The 15,867-nt window shown below is 36.9% G+C and overlaps 1 protein-coding gene across 6 annotated transcripts; it reads right to left on the bottom strand.

The window, feature by feature from the left end:
- Window positions 1-1,685: 1,685 nt before the first annotated feature.
- Window positions 1,686-15,818, bottom strand: LOC132126614 (coiled-coil domain-containing protein 120-like). 6 transcript variants are annotated; one of them, XM_059537980.1, is made up of 12 exons: window positions 15,585-15,817; window positions 8,988-9,005; window positions 8,214-8,328; window positions 8,024-8,128; window positions 7,586-7,716; window positions 7,137-7,244; window positions 6,935-7,055; window positions 6,099-6,155; window positions 5,866-6,022; window positions 5,675-5,776; window positions 3,438-4,460; window positions 1,686-1,923 (listed from the first exon to the last, which is right to left on the bottom strand). In XM_059537980.1, the coding sequence occupies exons 4-12, from the start codon at window positions 8,070-8,072 to the stop codon at window positions 1,824-1,826; spliced, it is 1,848 nt and encodes a 615-aa protein (XP_059393963.1). In that variant the 5' UTR covers window positions 8,073-8,128; window positions 8,214-8,328; window positions 8,988-9,005; window positions 15,585-15,817; the 3' UTR covers window positions 1,686-1,823. The 6 variants fall into 6 exon arrangements, with proteins under 6 accessions (XP_059393963.1, XP_059393962.1, XP_059393965.1 ...); XM_059537979.1 differs by lacking the exon at window positions 15,585-15,817 and adding an exon at window positions 10,255-10,417; XM_059537982.1 differs by lacking the exon at window positions 8,988-9,005 and having other exon boundaries at window positions 8,024-8,125; window positions 15,585-15,818.
- Window positions 15,819-15,867: the final 49 nt, after the last annotated feature.

The following is a 15,867-nucleotide window of genomic DNA, read 5'->3' as shown; positions in this document are numbered from 1 at the left end:
TGGAGGCACCTCACAAACCCGCAAGATGAGGAGTAGCATGAACCCCTCAAGTCTAATTAACCAAACATTAAATAAACCATCATCATTTGAAACTTAAACCATCATATGTTCTGCAGTTTTAGGAATAATTCATAGGCTTGACATGGGTGAAAATCACCCTATAGTGTTGTATTTAATACAGTCCACAGCAAAATTTTAATGATTTTGAGGATAATCATCATAACCTGGTAACTGGTAATAATAATATATGATTTGGCAGAATTAATTATGCTGTATTTCAGGAAGAGCCTAGTTCGAAGAAAAACTAAATCATCAAGTCAGGAACTGTATTAAAAAAAAAAAACTTGGGGTTACCAAGTTGGATGCAACTAAACATGAAAATATTAAATATCCGCAAACAATTCACACAGAGTCTGATGCCAATTTTCTTAAAACTGTTAAACTCTTAAAACTATTTGGCATCCCAAAATTAATCCAAAAAGCATTATAAAAAAATAATTAAAAAAAAGGTTACCAAACTACTAGGTAAACATAATAACCTACTGACTGGTTAAGACAATTATAAGGTAACATAAGACCAGCTTATGCCACTGCTCAACATGTAAACTACAGTAGATGCTCACTTAAAGATTTAAGATGATCTATTAAAGGGGTTACCAAGTTGGATGCAACGAAACATGAAAATATTAAATATCCGCAAACAATTCACACAGAGTCTGATGCCAATTTTCTCAAAACTGTTAAACTCTTAAAACTATTTGGCATCCCAAAATTAATCCAAAAAGCATTAAAAAAAATAAAAAAACCTGAACACTCATTCATTTATTTCTGACTCTGTATAAAGGATTTTATTTTAAAATCATTTTAAAATCTTCTCACAAATTTTTTTTTAATCGGTGTGAACAGACCTCCAGACTACCATTTCAGAATTCAAGATCTCAATATTTTAGGTCAGCAGTCCTTTTCCAAGTCCTTTGAAATAGTGGACTTGATAACTGCTTGTTTGCATGACTAAGACTTCATAGAACATAAGCCCTCCAAGTGAAAGCTCATCCTCACTTCAAGGTCCTTTATATGAAATGCTATTTAGCATACTCTTCATAGCTACATATAGATATATAGATATAAACAAACAGGTATGTAACACATTCACTGCTGTTATAGGACATTAAAAACACATGAGTTAATTCAAATCTGAGTAGACTTGTATTTAATTAAATGACTGTTAATCTGAAACATATTAGTTACAAAATAGTAATTAAGAATACATACATGTTATAATCTATTTATTCTCAGAAAATATATATATATATCTCAAGATGAAGTGGAGATGATATGATTACCTTTATATCTTGTTTTGAAAATTTAAATACATTACAATAACATCCCAATAATACACACACAGAGATTATGGAGGAGGAAAAAAGCTCGTTGTAAACACCAGTTTACAATCAAGCGCTGCACTAGATCTATGACAGCCAACACACTGATCACTCGATTTCAGTTGTGCTCTTACAGATGCCTCCTTATTCGCTGAACAATGTAGGGATGCAACAGTATGCAGTATGATAATTGTACATTTAAATGCAGAAATGGTAAGTATAGTAAAGTGATATATTTCTCCAATCAAATACAATTTTGTCCTGCTCTCATTGTCTGTGTGGCAGCATGTATGCTACAAAGGATGCATTCCTTCAGTTTTATTTTTATTTTAATTGTTAATTTTGAGCAATTGGACAAATGCATCCCTAGAACAAGGTGTCATTTTGCATCGAATATTGCAACATGTTGCATTTGAGGCTGTGGGGTGTGTTGGCTGCCAGTCAGACCAGTGTTCCAGGTGAAGGGGGCTCAGAGCCAGACTCTTTTGGAGTGCTCCCCTCTAAGGGGAAAGGCTCTGGGTAGAGAGAGAGCTCCACAGACCTGCCATGATGAAAAGAGAAGATGAAAATGTCACCACCAGAAATCATTTAACTAATGAACTAATTAGAATTAACTAATTAAAAACCTACTCAATACAAACCATTGTGTTAAATATATAAATATATATATATGGTTTTGGGTCAATATGATTTTTTATGATGCCTCAAATCTTGCCCTGGAGGGCCAATGCGCTGCAGAGTTTAGCTCCAACTCTGATCAAACTCACCTACCTGTGATTTTCTAATGATCCTGAATATACTGATTAGCATGCTCAGGTGGGTTTGTTTAGGGTTAGAGCTAAATTCTGGGGAAAGTGGATCTTGTGGGCCAGATTTGAGGATCCCTGCCTTAGAGGGCTTTTACACTGGGCTCGTTTGCTGCAGTCCGAGCGCGATTGTTCCCGGCGCCGCCCGCAACGTTAGTCTGATTTCACACTCAATAGTTGTATCAAACCCAGGTGCGTTTGTAGTCACCTTACGTCATCGCAAACGCACACAGAAAATGCATGGAGAACACAACTTGACTGAGCATAGTTGTAATTTTATTTGTTATTTTGGTGCTATTATGCTCAGCATAATAATTAATTTTTATTATTTAATTTTAATGAATTTAATTTTGACTTTTAGGAGTGTGTGGAATCAACCTCGGCTCTCTCGTGTGTCGAGGAAACAATGATATTGACAGTGTTACGCATGCGCGGGATACTTTACTTCCTGAACAAGTGCGACCCGAGTCCGTGTTGCTTGCACATTCATGCGAAACGCACCACAGCTCGGGAGCAACCGAACTCAGACCACGTTCTCCGGGCAGTCTCAGGTTCGGTACCTCAGTGCGCACCAGGGTCCGATGACAGCTTTCACATTAGCGATTTTTCATGTGAACTGAGCCCCGTTCCGCACTAAACTGCCAGTGTGAAAGCCCCCTTAAAGGATGCATCAAATTAATATAAAAAGTGACAGTAATAAAGACATTTACATTGTTACAAAAACATTATTTCAAATAAACAATCTTTTTTTGAGCTATTTAAAAAATCCTGAAAAATGTATCACTATTTCTACAAAACTATTAACTACCTATTCAACATTGATTATAACAAGAAATGTTTCCTGAGCACCAAATCAGCATATTAGACTGATTTCTGGAGGATCAGGTCATGTGTGACTGATATTTTAAAATAGAAAATTGTTATTTAAAATTTTAATAACATTTCCCAATATTGCTGCTTTTGCTATATTTTTGATCAAATAATTGCTACCTTTGTGAACATAATGTAACAGTAACACAAAACAAACATCTAAACGTCTTGAGAACTGACAAGCAGTCAAGCAAGAAGTAACATTGTAATTTGTAAGTTTATTATTATTAATAATATCATCATCATCATCATCATCAGTAGTAGCATTATTACTACTTATAATAAAAAGTATTTGCAAGTATTTGTGGTTATTTATTATATAGTATATTCAAGTTTTATATAATCATGGCAAACTGAAATAAAAATGTGGAAAGCTCACCTGGCATGCAAGGGATGCCCATGAAATGAAGCTGACTGAGGTATTTGACGATGCACAGAGTACAGTGGGTCGGCTGTAACGGACTGAGGCTGGTGCACGAGGTGGTGAGTATGTGAATGGCGCATGGCCAGTCCGTCGTGAGCTTTGGCCGTAGTGGAATAACCTAAGGCGTTCCTCAGATACCAGTCCCGGAGTCCTTCCAGAGCCAGTGCTTTGTGCAAACTGCGGGTGGAGTCCTCAGGAGTGGGAAGAGAGAACTGAGGCGCTCTGCGGCCGAACGCTGCAGCAGTGGACAGCTCTGTGTGGTGAGGGAGCAGGTTGGGAATAGAAGAAGTGGTGGATCCAGCGGAGGGATGTGACAGATCATATGCCGAGAACAACACCGCGTCCTGTGAGTGCTGCTGTAAAGGGATGAAGGGTCCACAGGATTTCGTTCGTGTCACTTTGACTCGACGGGGTTCGGCCTCTTGACCCCGCAGCAGCACGGGGCTATAGGAAGGCGGGGCGGCAGCCAGATGTAACTGCGAATGGGAGAAACCATTGTAGTGTGGAGGGGTGACTGATGGAGGAGTGGAGAAGTCTGGCCAGATGCGTCCTGCTGACTGGTTCTGTTGAGCCTGGGGAGGCCTCTTTTGCTGTTTGCCCCAAATGCAGTCCATCAAAATCTCATTGTAACCTGTGCCACTACCGAGAGAGGAGCGCATTCGACCCTGGTCTTTAAATCCCATCATCTGTCTCTCTGGGCTGCCTTGATAGAACTGACGGAGCTTCCCATCTGTGAGGGACTCCGAGCTCTTGTATGGTCCGGCTCGGGGTGGCATGCCATTGTGAGGAGGACCGGGCTCAGGGAGACTCGAGCGGTCGAGTAGCGCCTCGGAGCTGTTGCTACGACGGGCACGGGAACTGTAGGGACAGCTGCGGCGCTCAGAAGAGGAGCCCTCCAAAGATGCCAACGGCACAAACTGAGGAAGATCTGGACTGCCACACCACTGCTTCAGTGCAATCCCACCAGGCATCTCCGGCCTAGGAGGAGAAGATAAGACAGTAAGAAGTTGTAGTAGTAGTAGATTTTTATTTTAATGCATTTGGATCTAAAGTGGATCTACAGTGATAATGTAGTAGAGCTGACATCTGAGGGCACCATAAGTGCACTCCTGACATGAAGCCTGTTCAGAAAAAGGTAGACAACATAATTATGCTGTCTGCAAAGATATTTTATTTTGGCCAAATTACACTGCATTATCCTTTGCGGTAAAGCCAATTTAGGACGGTTAATACTTGAGTTAAAAAAAAAAAAAATTCTAAAATATACTTGGTAACACTTTACTTAAAGCCTTTATGTATAATGCATTATAAAGGTAGTTTTAATGCATTAATTATGCCTTGTAATGCACCTTATATACACTATGCATTTTAAATTCGGTTATAATTCTTTACGACAAGATATGTATTACAACACACAAATTATCACTAATTATAATGCCCTATACCCTTTAATAATCCTTTATAATGCATTGTACGTAAAGACTAAGTAAAGTGTAACCATATACTTATTTCATTTTGTACTGAAAAGTAATGATTAAACAGTTTAATTTGGTTATTGCCAATATCGGTCTATATTATGTGCAAAGGTTTTTTGGTCAGTAATAAAAAATAAAAATAAACTTTTATTCATAATGGATTATTTAAATTGATCAAAAGTGATCAAAAGACATTTAGAATATTACTCAAGGTTTCTATTTCAAAACTGATGCTGTTCTTTTGAATTCTTTTAAATGCGATTCTTTAAAGAATCCCATAAAAATGTGTCATGGTTTCCACAAATATATTAAGCAGCACAACTTTTTTCAACACTGATTATAAGAAATGTTTCTTAAGCAGCAAATCAGCATATTAGAATGATTTTTGAAGGATCGTGTGACACTGAAGCCTGGAGTAATGACTTGCCATTGCCATCACATGAATAATATGTCATATATTTTTTTTTACTGTAACCTTGTTGAAAATAATATTTAAGCATGTTTCAAAAACATACAAAATTATCAAAAACCAAACAAGCTAATATCAAACTATATTAGAATAATTTGTATATAATAATATATAAGAGTAGTTTGCGCAGATTGTGCTATTTTGTGTTGCTGCCCATCTAAATGTAAGTTCAGTTATCTATGTATCAGTTGGAACCTTACTAGCCATAGTGTACATATAGCAGAAGAAAAACTCAGAAAAGTCATTACCTAACATGAACGCTGATTGGTGCAGTGCGGGACAACAGCGGCGTGGCTGGAACACTTCTGCCCTCCACATTGGATGCACTTCTTGGCAGCGAGTGACTCGGGCTGGATGAACATTCACACAAGTTAGAAATGTAGTGTAAACCTCACCCATTTCAGCTAGTGGACACTTCCCATCCTCCCGCTCCGCTCACCTCACAGAGCTTGAGGTTGAGTTGCGGCGAGTCCTCATCTCGTAGTAGATCTCTACAGGCGACAGCTTCCTACAGAGCCTACTGTCAGGACTGCTTTGGGCCAGCCGGGGATGAGACAAGGAGCGATGCTCAGGTGCCACACTGGGAGACGAATCCTCTGTAAACCACAGGTTGAATATCAAAGTTACAGTCAGAAACAGGTGAGATGTAGTTTCTATGTTAAGAGGCCTCACCATTGTCATGTGATGTTGAGTCTGACATTGAACTGCTCTCTGACTTCACAGTTTCCTCTAAAAAATTAAGGAAAAAAATTATAGTCACATTAAAATAATTACACAAAAATCAGATATTTCCATGGTCTGTAATATAAGAATAGATATTCATTTCTATATTTCATACACTTCTTGACCAATGTTTTTTAAAGAAGTCTCTTATGCTCACCAAGGCTGTATTTATCAGAGCAAAAATACAGTAAAAACAGTCATTTAAATATATTTTTAAAATGTAATTTATTGTTTTGAAAGCAAAGCTGAATTTTAGGCAGCCATTTGTCCAGTCTTCAATGTCACCAGAGCCTTCAGAAATCATTCTGATATTGTAATAATCTTGGTGTTACCAGAATTATGTCCCTTATTTTAAATAAAGTTAAAATAAAGTTGTGCTGCTTGATTAATGTGAACACTTTTTTTTCATTCGATTAATGTAATGCATTCTTGCCAAATTAAAGTATTAAAACTTTTGAGGAGTGGCCACATTTTACAATAGCGTTTGGTATCAGTGATGTCCAACTTGGCTCAATGTGTCTGAAGGCACACATTTTTGTAATCTAAATTCTTTCTTTGTGTAAGCTTTTTGTTAAAAACACAATCAAGTCATTTATAAATATTGAGGTCTGTCAACACTTGTCAATTGCTCTTTTCAAGCAATGGCAACAGTCTTGGATAATGGGGGGGAAATGACTTTTTTTTTACCATCCACTTCCTACAGAGCCATTTTCAATGTATGCACTTTCTACGAAACTACCAATGTGTACCAGAAATTATCTGGTGCTTTTATGCGTGTATGTTACCTGTGTGGCATCCCCGATGAACAGTCCTCTTACTGTACAATGCATTTTTATCAGCATCGATGCTCCGGCGCAGGGCACCACTGAAGAGAGCTTTCATCTGCCGTCGCTGACCTGGGTCATCCTACATGGTAGACACATATGTTTGTTATAGTATAAAACTATAAGGAGAATCCTTTTATTAACTTTCAGTAAACAGACTCACCTCTCCTTTTGAGCTTACATGAGGGGTCAGGCCAGCTCGGCGCTGAACAAAGGGAGGTCTTTCCCCTTCTTCTAAAGGAAAATCCTGTGGAAGCTTCCCTGTGAGCTCCTGTACAGACATTTACAGCTTTTACAGGGAATGTTACAATGTTTTCTGCCATTCATTAGGACAGATGGTTCCAATAAGTATGCCGTTTCACTTTTTTTACATAAAAAAAACACACATAATAACAGTGACTCACATCAATGTAATCCTTAAAACCAACACTAACACATCAAATAAGATCATTCATATTAATAAATCATGTAGACCTAGAATCTTATTGAAACAGCTGGAAGCACAATTTCTTTGCTTCTGAAGTCAGCATTTTGCAGTTGTTAAAAGAACAATATTTTATAGCGACTGCCTAGAAGTAAAATACTGTCTCAAAGTTTAATAAACCATCTCACCGCCTCCACCAGACACACTTGTCGCAGCTCTCCGAGACGACTGTTCAAAAGGCTCTGCAGACTCTGCTTTCGCTCCTGCAGCTCTGAGATTCGCTCTGCTTGCAGCTTGCTGTCCTGACAGCCCTGGATATCTGTGCATGAGCATGATGTGCATCAGACAGAAAGCCAAAGTTAAAATTATATTTACACTGCCATTCTTCACGTCTGTTATTTTTGATCAAATAAATGCAGCTTTGGTGAGCATAAGAGACAAAAACTCAAATCTTACATATTAAAACACACTATAAATTGGTTTAAATGTTACAACAAAATTAAATATCCAATATAAATTGGTTTAAATGTTACAACAAAATTAAATATCCAATATCAACCAAAACAAAAATCTATAGCATATATTGTGCTTCCATACTCCATTATCATGGAAATATGTATGCTCACCTGGAGCCCCTAAGCCCATTGTAGTGATTAGTCGACCTTTGACCTCCATAGAATAGATTTGAGGAAGCCTTGTGAAGTCTTTAGCTCCCAATTAACCCTCAGCTCCTGCGGACAAAGAATATAGAGCTAATGAATATGATATCTTTTGAGTAACAAATGAACTGAGACTGATTTGAGAACCTCCAATCACCTTGTAGTTTGAGTCACGTGAGGCATGTCATTCAATGTTGGGGTCTACAAATCTACAGTATCTCAATGTCCTGCAGGGGGAGCCACTGTGCGACTTCGCAATTTACTGCTGAGCCCTGGTGAGGAAAAATCGTATATGCTTGTTATACACACACACACACACACACACACACACACACACACAAAAAACGTCTATATGTTCCTGCTGGCTCATCTAAACTATGGCTTATATAACAATTCAAAGACTTGTTCTGCAACAAAACTAAATTTGAAGACATCAGAACATTTATTTAAAAGAGACAAAAGAGGCATTTAACAATTAATTAAAATATTAATAAAAAATAAAAAACCCTGCATACTGACACCCATTTAAAGTCACTTTGGATCCATTGTATTTCCACAAACAAGAAAAAAGAAAAACTCAAATGGCAAATGCTCCAAAACTGTTCATGAATCATTGTTATGGTATAAAGGCTGCTGGCAAATCTTGGACATAACAAGCAGGATGTGTTTTTGTTTGTGAGGAAGTGGCATGGGTCATGTGGTACGATGGGTGGCTGGGAATGCACCACACAACAAAACAAGACCCAAAACCACAATGTGCAGGGTAAAGAGACAACACTGAACAGCAAGTATAAGTAGGCTTATAAATAAATTAGGCAAAATATTTAAAACAAGAAGCTCTCAAAATTCATATAAGAGCACATTAACAAATATGATTCTTCAAAACACTACAAGCGCATCTGGTGGACACATGCTAAGAGATATCGCACACCTCAGCTCTTGTAGAGACCTGGCAGAGAGCATGATGGGAGGAGAGAGGGGAGGATAAATGTTCAGAGATCAAAACCTGACTCAGAAAGAACGATGAGAGATATATAAACAAGGGATTTATAGGAATTTGATGATTAAGCACCCAGTGTCCTGGGACAAAACATGTGCATGAGATAAACTGGGAGAAAGGGAAAGCATGAGAGCCTGAGGTCCATATATAGACCACAGCACTGTGTCTCATAAAGAAGAAAGTGAGTAAATAAAGGCATAATAAATACATAAACTCAAATGCAACTATCAAGCTTAGTGAAAAATATATTCGAAAAATGAAAGTATATTAATAATAATAATTACACATTTGGCTCAGTGTCTGTTCCATGTACTGATAAATCACACTTACGCTGATGCATTTATAAAGCTGTCAGTTTTCATGTTCTTGGGCCTGTGCATTAATAATAAAGTTTGAGGTTTAATGTCAAGGACATTTTTGTTACTTTTGCACAGTGTAGGGTTGCCAGTTCTTGTCACATGTACAGTAAAACCTGGTTCCAGAAGCAGAAAGAAATACTGTCTCAAAGGGTTAAAATTGCCAAAAATTTTAAACTTTCACAAAACGAGTCATTAAGCAGACAGCCTCAGACACGATTCCCTTCACATTCAGGATTTTAAAAAAAAAGCAATCAAAGTGAATTGTGAAAGTGGTTGTAAACGGGTTATACGAAGGTACACAGACCTAAACGTCTGCCCAACATTTTATGTGATGTTTATTGGAAAAAGAAGTTTTGAACAATATATATATATCAATTTCATATCTATAAAGTATTTAAAACAATTTCAAGTCTTTATTTCACCTTATTTTTCTTTGACAAACGACTGTGTCTCAAAACGACTGATTTTTCTGACTGTTTCTCTGTTTCTGTTTACATCCATCATGCAACAAATCCTACAGTGTTTGAATTGAAATGTTCATTACAGCTGTGGCAAGTGAGACTGTATACACAGCTGGGACTCCAATGCATAGTATCGTTTCAGATACATCCATGACTATAAAACGACTTTCTGAATGCAGTCACAAAATCAACTTTTATTTATTTCTGAAAAAGCTTTGCGATTATAAATGCTTTAGGATTGTGATTGTCATTTTAAAGGTTTTATCACCATCAACACCGAACACGAAAAAAAAATTAACTCCGTGACATTTTTAAAGCTTAACGTACACGCTTGAGAGGCTGGAAAAACTTTGCTTAAACGTGGATTCAAGGACTTACCTTGACCAAATGAAGTCACAGAAAAAATATATGCAAAAGGAAAGAAAAAAATTAGACTTATTTTATTGCACGTCCGATTTCTTACTCTTTAAGTTGTCTCTTGCGCACGAACTCAAAGTATTTCGCGTTTCTTCTCTTGAAGAAGCTGCAACTCAAGCAAGTAATTTCTACAAGCCCTAAAGGCAACAAGGACGAAACCATCTACACGCAGTGACGGGGGTTAGCCACTTATAAAAAGGCTAGAAAATATTATACATTGTTATTATATACATTCACCATTTTCAATAAATTAAAATATATAGTTACATTTCCAAGCAATTCAAATATTTAAACCGCATTAAAATCGCATTTCTGTCCAATATGGAGAGTCCAAGATAACACGGCAAATTGTTTTAATGGTTTCGTCTGAAAAGCAGACAGGTGAGGCTTTGGCGTCCGTAACAACCATATGGTTTCTAACTTAAACGTCGCAGACAGGGATGATTTACTCTCATTGCAGTACTTGAAAATTTAAGGCAAACAATTTTTTTTAAATAGAAGAGGTTTTTCTAACACGTTAAGTTAACTGCCAATGTAGGACTTACCTTGCGATTGTCTATTTAAAGGGACAGTACACCCAAAAAGATCATTCTGTCTTTTACTCACCTATTGTAGCTCCAAATCCATGACTTTCTACTGCAGAACATAAAAGATTTTCTGAAGAACTGCATGGAAAAAAGACCATAATAATGAATCTTGACTGAAGATGCCCAAGTCTTAAAAAGGACAAAATCACCATATAAATGCATTAGAAATATTCCATTAAATGTATTGATATATGGTTTAGAAGAATTCTAATAATGTATACTGTTTAGTAACTGTCCTTTTTAAAGCCTGACATTTTTAGTCACCATTCATTCTCAAAACGACCAGTTCAGTCTTCATGATTTCTCATTTTGTCTTCCAGAACTAAAAGTAGGCTATTGGTTTTGCACGACATGAGGATGAGTAAATGATTAATAAATTTTTTAACTATTCCTTTGTCAATAGTCATGTGGTCAAACAAACATTAAGAGTCAGCAGTGTTTACTTTGCAATTTACTGACCTCTGCATGCAGCATTCCTCTAAACTTTTTTCTATGCTCAGGAAGAACAACTGTGACAATACTGCAGGCAATCATTTTGCTTTAAATCAATCAAGCATTATTTGATTCTAGAACGTAAAATTAGTTTATGGGTTTTCCAGCACTAAAAATGACATTAGACACCTCCATCTGCTAACTCCATTTGTTTTTCTAATGCCAAAAAAATGGTTAAATTGAAGTTTTTACAAATTGGGAGCTAATTCATTTTAATTCGTATGATCTCATTTTCTTACAATTTGCTCACACCCCACTGACAGATTTGTTTTGGTGTTGACTTTCATTGTACATTTCCATAGTAAGCATCATACATATTCATGCGAAATCACCACCTCGTAAAATACTTTTCTGAAGGATGTTACAATACTATCATACTCAATGACATGAGCAAGATGACACCAACTGACATAGAAAAGGCAGCCTAGAAATTTATGACACACTTTTCCTGCACATGACAGCATGGTGAATTGGCGTAGCAGAGGGATCTGATGCTATCTGCGACCATGAGACCTGATTGTAGAAATCGGAGGGGCTGAGATTAGCACTTGGGGGAGAAGTGCATTCTCAAAGCAGACAAAGGCAATCCCAAGGACTTGTCATGACCTGTCTCTCATTTGCTCTGCCCTGTTTTAGCACACCAACAGGGCTCTGGCACACAAAGAAACCGCTTGGAGATTAAGCCACTTCTTGCTTTCTGTCTTACTCAGGCCGTTGCATCATGTCTGTTCAAAATACAACAGAGATGCAAAGAAGAGCATTTCTGGGTCAACGACAAAACTACATCTAATGGGCCATGCTGCGAGTGTAATCATGCATTTTGTAAGTAAACAAAAATACATAATTGAGGACACATTTAAATTGACATGGAGTGTTGATAGTCTGCCAAGCAATTTGACTGTAATTATTAACAACTGTAGATCAGGAAATATAAAAGTGTACAAGTGTATTGCACTTCATGAGCGGAAACACTGCAGTCTTTTTATTCACTTATAATTGATTGATGTAACCCTATACTAACCCTATATATAAAAATGGAGAAGACGACTTGCACATAAACCTTGCGTGCGGTATACAAATGAACATGGAACATTACATTTATTCGTTTGTTAATGTTAGTTAATAAAAAGAGTGTTTGTTTATGTTTTTGTTTCTGTTACATGAAATAGAAGTGTCTGACTAGGGGCAAAATGTGTGCTGATGACGTCATCGTTTCAGAAAATATACGGATTTGCTGTCCAGGCGAAAACGCAAGGGCGACATTGTCAGATTTATCTTGGGACCCGGTTTCAAAATATATCGGTTTGACTCTCGCAAAACGCCAGATCCGTGTGGACGAAACACCTATGCGATACAAAATTTATGCGTATATAGCAAAACTCGACGGGGCCCTAGTAATGTTAGTTTAAATGAACAAAAACAGCATTTTAATAGTTTTAGTTTAGATTTAGTTAACAATACCAACACTGACTATAGAAATAATACTACTTTTCAGGAATTTTTTTGAATTTCTGGTCATGCTGTAAAAAAAGGAAAAACTACTTTTAATGTGTTCATGAAGTGAGTAAAACTCGACTACAGTACAACAAAGCCTTACAAAACTCAACAAAAAGCTGAATCTCTCCTAGAATAGTTGAACAGCAGTTTAAATTTGTGTTTTTCCTTCCTGAGTAATTGCTCAACTCCTCTTTCTTGTACACCCTAAGACAAAATGATTTCCTCCATGTTTTCTTTACTACTGGATAAACAAAGTGAAAACAAACAGACAGCAACGCAGCTGACCACAGCTTGGCAACACTGTGGTAAACGTCTCTGTGAAAACATGTACATTTCACAGCCTCGTCGGGGAGGAGACAGTATTTTGCCACCTCAGGTCCTGTCCTGGGGTCAGCTGGACAGATAACAGAAAGCCATTTGTTTGGACACTCACACCCTACACTATAATTTGTGGTCGTGACTCAAGCCTTTAAAGGGATCGTTAACCCAAAAATGAAAATTCTGTCATTCCAAACCTGTATGGATATAAAAAAGATGACTTTAAATAATGTTTCAGTGTTGTTTTTGTCAATACATTTATTACCCCTTGAAGCATTTAGCTGTGATATATTATCACTCCCTATAACCATCTAAAATATTGCAAACGAGAAAAGAGTGAAAAAATAACAAGCTAAACAGATGTTACCCCGAGTCTTTAGTCCCTGCTTGTGTGCACATGGTAACAACATCAAGCCACAACTGAACTCTTTATTGCCAGTGTGCCCTGGAGAAGGAGGAGCTCAAAAACAGAAGAGATCTACTGAAAATACAATCTTGACAGTGCTAGATGGAGCATGAAATCAGTGCTTTGCAAAGCAAAGTGACTCAGAGTCTAGACACTTCAAACCACGCTCACCACCCTCAACTAGCAGTGAACACAGTGGGACGTGATTGAGAGAGCTTCAATTATAGAAGTGCAGTTCATTACGTGCCATTATAGGCACAAAGTAAATGTCTCATTTAAATAAATGGATACATTTGTTGATTGTCACAAAAATGATCAATTATGATGTAGGCTGGATTAAACAAACCACAGGATATAAATGTCACACCAACCCTAGTCAAATTTGTGCTGTATGTCTGCAGGTCAGTATCGTTCCTGTTGACAAACTATTAAAATGAATTTTGTTCATTGAAATAAAGTGGGGCTGCAAAATGATTAAAATGATCGTTCATGAAAAGTTTATGTGTGTGTAGTGTGTGTAGTGTGTATTTTTATCATGTATATATAAACACACACACATATGTATATATTTAAAAAAATGTGTATGTAGCCTATATATATATTTATACTTGTATATAATTTATATTAGATATAAATATCTTATATATAAATTAACATATTTTCCATTCATATATACATGTGTGTATATATTCATATATACATAATAAATATACACATTACACACACATATAGTATGTAAACAAACTTCTATGTTGAATGTGATTAATCCCGATATTATATGAAAATATTATATGGAAGAAAAAAAAACTATCTTGGCTTGCTCCTGTCAGGGTTCAAATATAAAAAAGAAAAAGTCCGAAAAATAAATAAATAAATAAATAAAAAATAACAAATTTACTAAAACTTTAAAATTAAAATAGCTATAATAGTATAGCTATGATAATGGTGCATGGTTACATCATGGTACTTTTTGCAAGTGTAATAATCTTATTTGTTTAAGAAGTACACAAAATATTGTTATGGACCTGCAAATGACAATATACAATTAAAATGCTGCAAGGGTGGTAATGAAATTGATTTATTTATGCTTTATGGCTGGATAGAAACCATGAAGTTGACAACGTTAAATAAAGTTATTAAAGTTAATTGTTTGTTGGAAAAAAAACAGGATGCTCGAGCACTCTTTCTGTTGTCTGTTAGTAGAGTTATTGACACAAAATATTTTAAAATAAGACGATGGTGAAAGAATCGGTGTTTCTAAAGAATCGATTATGTGACTCGCTCAATACACACAAAACTAATTCGTAATAGCTAGCATACTTCATATCGTTATGAAATGATGAAATAGTAAGACATAGTAAAACGATGCTGTTCCGAATTTAGACGTGTGCCCACCTACTGGCGATGTATCCTGTGGAAAGGGTCACTGAATGAATCTTTTAAGTAACTGATTCAAAAGATTCGAATCACTGAAATGAATCAAACTGAGACACACGCAAGGATACGTAGTATCCCATTATATTAGAGTGTATTGTCCGAGAAAACACATGCATTTACACACGACACATTAACTGTTTATCAATTCAAACAGACAAATAACAGATGTGACTGTTTTGCATCACTAATTCATTGCATAGCAACATGCCACGATAAATCCCAATGAAAGCCACGCGCGACGCTTTCATCAGCAAGAACTACATGCTGGAGGAATGAGACGCGGATACGAAAATGTAAATGCTTGTTTACAATGACAATATATTTTCTAAAACCATTCAGCCCAACACCAAAAATGTCCAAGAAATCTAACAGGATAGCAGGAAGATTTTTCCCCATGCGTCTGCATTTTAGGGAGCTCATTCTTTTCCACCATATCCAACCCATATATACATCTAGTGCTCTTCATATTTTATATATTACACCCATTTAAGGTTGTCTGCTGTATAAGAAAACGCGACATCTAAGAGAAGATATCATGAGAAATGAACACGGACCTGGATGCCAATTAATATTCATCTGCGGCTCTCCTCAGTCACATCTTGCAGATCACATCCCCGCTTCATGCAAAACGCGTACAGGGTCCCTGCATCGCGTCAGCCGCCGGGACGATGATATTATAACATCTTCTCTCACGTTTCAGCATTCATCCCAGTTAACCACTTTAAAGCGCTGTCACACCTCTGGAACAAGACTGGCAAACAGGGAAGAGCAACACGCATCCACTTGTCTGATTAACTCTTTCCGTCTCGCCAATTTATATAGACCCAGCTGACAAAC

The sequence above is a fragment of the Carassius carassius genome, chromosome 44, assembly GCF_963082965.1.
Source record: "Carassius carassius chromosome 44, fCarCar2.1, whole genome shotgun sequence".
Classification (NCBI taxonomy): Eukaryota; Metazoa; Chordata; class Actinopteri; order Cypriniformes; family Cyprinidae; genus Carassius; species Carassius carassius.
This window is presented reverse-complemented; position numbering and strand designations above follow the sequence as displayed.